At 40.7% G+C, this 4971-nt stretch overlaps 1 protein-coding gene across 1 annotated transcript; it reads left to right on the top strand.

Annotated features, from left to right (window-relative positions):
• The first annotated feature begins 200 nt into the window (after positions 1-200).
• Positions 201-1549, top strand: LOC132870270 (uncharacterized). Its single transcript, XM_060903909.1, has 3 exons — positions 201-223; positions 403-887; positions 1017-1549. Exons 1-3 carry the CDS (start codon positions 201-203, stop codon positions 1547-1549), a joined length of 1041 nt encoding a protein of 346 aa, XP_060759892.1.
• Positions 1550-4971: the final 3422 nt, after the last annotated feature.

The raw sequence follows: 4971 nt of genomic DNA on the forward strand, positions 1-4971 counted from the left end.
CATTTTGATTCAAACTGGTAGAATATGAAAAATAATATAAAATGACCATGAGGGCCTGTTTTTATTGAACAATAATAAAAGTGTGCTGAAAGAGATCTCACAAATGGTTTGAGACACTGGATGGGATTTTTATGAACATCTCAAGTTTTTTTTTTTCTCCTCCCCCACTAAAGCACTGTTACTTCCTGTTTCAGATTGAGATGACCCAGCTCCATTCATCTGAGTGAGTGGAATCCCAGTATTGACATCAAAATTATTTATAATAATAAACTGATTTTTATAAGTAATGGCTCACAGAAAAATCCAACAAGAAATATGATTTTTCAAAGTTGAACTAAAATAAAATATTTTTCCTGAAGGGGTTTTTGATTTTCTGTGTTGAAATTGTGCTCGTCTCTGCAGAGTTGCGCTGAAGAACACGGCTGAGGCTGTTATTGTTCCATTAAAAGATGGCATCTCCTCCCTGAATGCAGTCTATCAGGAGCTGATTGAGACAGATGTAGATCCTGTTACTGGGCAATGCTCCAACTACAATGCCATCAGACAGCAGATAGTGCAGGCTCATCAGAACCTGAAGCGCTCAGAACAGACGGCCAGTTCAGGGTTAAAGAATCTGGATGAAAATTTGGAGAGACTTACAGAAGACGAGGGAAAACTGGAACGTGAGAAGAGCAGTACTGAGACTCATTTAGAGAATTTGAGAACAGAGCAGGCATCTAATGAAGAATTATGCAGAACATCTCAAGCAGCTTTGGAACAGGCCAGGAGGAATCTGAATTCAACAAAACAGACACTTCGTGATCAGGAAAGCAGGAAAAAAACTGCTAAAATCGTCACAGGTGTTGGACTGGGAGTGATGGCTATACCAATCATTGGATGGATTGCAGGTGAAAATTCTGCTACATGTAGAGTGTCATGTAGAAGAAAATGATTAAAATATCATTTATATAAGTGTACATTTCACGTGAGTCAATATGTATGAGATTCAAACATTGTATTTGTCTTCCTCTGTGCAGGTCCTGCCATGGCGATTGGTGGTGCCATTGAAATGGATGAAGCAGAACATGCTATCGGAGTGGCTGAAGAGGAAGTGAGAAACTCTGAGACTGACGTGAAAAAATATGAAAGTAAAATGTCTGAATATGAGTCCAAGATTTCCCAGACCAAACAAGATATCCGACAGAAAGACAACAAGCTGAAGCAGAAGCGTGAAGGAATCCAGAAGCTGAAGAAGCAGATCAGATCTGTTGCTGACTTCCAGAAGAAAGTGAGAAGAGCCGTCCACCTCCTGGGTGTCCTGAACGGGAAGACCAGCGTGGCTGAACATCAAACTCGCAGATTCATCCTCCACGAGCCTGTGATGAAGGTGATGGAGGATGTGATGAAAGCCACAGAGCAAATCATAGGCAATGAGCTCCTCTACGGCAATGACATGCCAAGACTCATCAATCAAATGAAGGAAAACGGACAACGATTGGCAGAAATCTGTGCCTCAGAGACCAGTTCTAAGAATAACACCAGTTTGTTAAATTTACGTGATCTTTTTTAAAGTTATATTTACACTCCATGGTCAAAATAATCTGATCTTGGTCAGCTTGGTGTGGAAGGCTGTTGAAAGATTAAATTAAAATAAATAAATATAATACATGTGCTCAATTTGTAATTCATTAAATACTCACACAAATTCCATCCAATTAAAATAACTGTCTTTATTCTGCCAACATTATGCTGATGTCAGGTCGGTACCAGAGTCGGCACCAAACTACATATCCAAACTACAATTCTGGACTATTCTTCCCAGAGTGCACCATGATTGCAGATGTAGCTGCTGCAGACAGCAAAACTCATCATCACTCATAGTCACAGGACTTCTGATCACATCCCCCTCCTTCCAGTTTGCCTTACGATGAGTCCATGTATATAAACCTTAGTTTCTGTATGATTCTTTATCTCACCTTGAACCATCACTGATGAGATTAATTTTTGGAGCACACCCGATCGTCTGTTTTTCAAAACACAAAATCAGAAATACTTTAAGAATCCCAAGGGGAAATTGAGTACATCTGCAGTTGTTCACACTCAAGCAGAGAAATTACAAATTTAAACAAATATATAAAATGCATGAAATATGTAAGATATAAAAACAGTCAAAAATTAAAAAAAATGTGAAATGTAAACCATATACAGTTCTGTAAAAAATCAAGAAACCACTTCAGAGTGGTCTAAGAATGGTCTGACCCTGGGCTGGTGCTGCTCCAGAACAAGTCTCTTTATGAAGTGAGATGTCAAAGCCACTGGCCTTTAGTCCTTGGAGCCACTGTAGCATGGCGTCTTCAGCACTGGGAGGAGGCATGACATCTTCCACATCATGGGGACTTTATGGAATCTTAGGCTCATGTTGAAGACATGATGCAGCACTCCACATAGCTGGGGGCCACAGGCTTTGAGCACCCTGGGACTGATACCGTCAGGGCCAGCAGCCTTGTTTGAGTGGAGATGCTTCAGCTGTCTTCTCACCTGGTCAGCCGTGAAACTCATCATGGAGTTTTGATGATGAGGAGATAAAAACCAGCTCTCCCAGGATGGCTATGGAGAGAGGAGCAGGAGTCAGATACTCCTCCCAGTTGGCATACAGCTGCATCACAAGCTTGGTTTGGTTTCTCATCTCCTCAGCTGTGGTGACGCTTTGATTTTTCTTTGCAATTTGGGAATCCATGGCTTCCTTTTTTATGCTAAAGAAAATAAAATTCATTGATTATATGTTTAATATACATTCATCAACACAATCAACAGGAATATTAATATTATTAACAATATTAATCTATACAATCTGTGTTTCAATGATTTTTTAAATAATCTGATTTTTCCACAAAAAAACAAATTTCTCACATGTTGCAGTCCATCATGGAGCTCTTAATTTAAAAGGGAAAAATGTTACATAAAATTTATTTAAGCGGCTTAATGGAAATTAAGTGGGCACAAAGTGAAAATAATTTTTTGTACATTGAATTTCATAAAGATGTTAAAATAGTAGGTTTGCCTTATTCTCTGCACCCCACAGTCAAAAATGATGAGTACTGAAAATGAAACTCAACATGCAGGTGGTCATTAACAAGCCTTCATGATGTCACTTTAGTGCACTTTAATGGAAATTAAGTCGGTGTAATTTGAGGATTCTAGAAATAAATAGACTTGTAGTAGTTTGGGGCGAAGAGATGGTTGTTGTTGTTGATTATGAAATTTCATGAGGATATTAAAATAGTAGGTGTGCATTATTCTCTGTACCCCATAGCAAAAAACAGAGAGATAGATAGATAGAGGTAGATAGATAAAAACATGAGAACTGAAAATGAAACTGAACTTAGAGTTGCTTTTATGCTGTAAGATAAGATAAGATAAGATAAGATAAGATAAGATAAGATAAGATAAGATAAGATAAGATAAGATAGCCTTTAAATTATCCCACAAAGGGAAATGTAATTTGTTACAGCAGCCAAATATATAAAGAGAAAAAGATAAGGCGGTGAAGGAGTAGTGCAAAAGTGCTAAGTTTACTGTGGCAGCGGGGGTGTGGTCAAGCGTCGTTCTGTGAATGGAGGGCGGAGTCAGGGAAGGTAAGTGGCAGAATCACTGCACCTGATGTGAGTTAACCTGTGTTTGTGTGTCTCCCCCAGTGACCACGCCCTATAAAAGGAGAGAGAGAGCAGAGAAAGGGAGCTCTCTCCTGACCCGAATGCATGTGTGTGCGTGTGAGAGACTGAATGAGCTGAAAAGCCACACATATCGTTAAAAATAAAAGTTTCTGAGAACTCAGTTCTGGCCTGCCATGCTTCTGTGCTCCACCCACCTGCTCTGGTTCTACATATACAAAAAAGGGTATATATATATATATATATATATATATATATCTCATCTCATCTCATTATCTCTAGCCGCTTTATCCTTCTACAGGGTCGCAGGCAAGCTGGAGCCTATCCCAGCTGACTATGGGCGAAAGGCGGGGTACACTTTGGACAAGTCGCCAGGTCATCACAGGGCCGACACATAGACACAGACAACCATTCACACTCACACCTGTGGTCAATTTAGAGTCACCAGTTAACCTAACCTGCATGTCTTTGGGGGAAACCGGAGCACCCGGAGGAAACCCATGCGGACAATATGCAAACTCCGCACAGAAAGGCCTTCGCCGGCCACGGGGCTCAAACCCGGACCTTCCTGCTGTGAGGCGACAGCGCTAACCACTACACCACCATGCTGCCCTATATATATATATATATATATATACAGGGAGTGCAGAATTATTAGGCAAATGAGTATGTTGACCACATTACCCTCTCTATGCATGTTGGCCTACTCCAAGCTGCATAGGCTTGAAAGCCTCCTACCAATTAAGCATACCAGGTGATGTGCATCTCTGTAATGAAAAGGGGTGTGGTCTAATGACATCAACACCCTATATCAGGTGTGCAAAATTATTAGGCAACTTCCTTTCCTTTGGCAAAATGGGTCAGAAGAGGGATTTGACGGACTCAGAAAAGTCAAAAATAGTGACATATATTGCAAAGGGATGGAGCACTCTTAAAATTGCCCAGCTTTTGAAGCGTGACCATCGAACAATCAAGCGCTTCATTCAAAATAGTCAACAGGGTCGCAAGAAGCGCGTTGAAAAAAAAAAGGCGCAAACTAACTGCCCGTGAACTGAGGAAAGTCAAGCGTGAAGCTGCCAAGATGCCACTCGCCACCAGTTTTGCCATATTTCAGAGCTGCAACATCACTGGAGTGTCAAAAAGCACAAGGTGTGCAATACTCAGGGACACGGCCAAGGTAACAAAGGCTGAAAAACGACCACCACTGAACAAGACACACAAGATGAAACGTCAAGACTGGGCCAAGAAGTATCACAAGACTGATTTTTCTAAGGTCTTATGGACAGATGAAATGAGAGTGAGTCTTGATGGGCCAGATGGA

The sequence above is a fragment of the Neoarius graeffei genome, chromosome 22 (genome assembly GCF_027579695.1).
Source record: "Neoarius graeffei isolate fNeoGra1 chromosome 22, fNeoGra1.pri, whole genome shotgun sequence".
NCBI classification, from domain to species: Eukaryota; Metazoa; Chordata; class Actinopteri; order Siluriformes; family Ariidae; genus Neoarius; species Neoarius graeffei.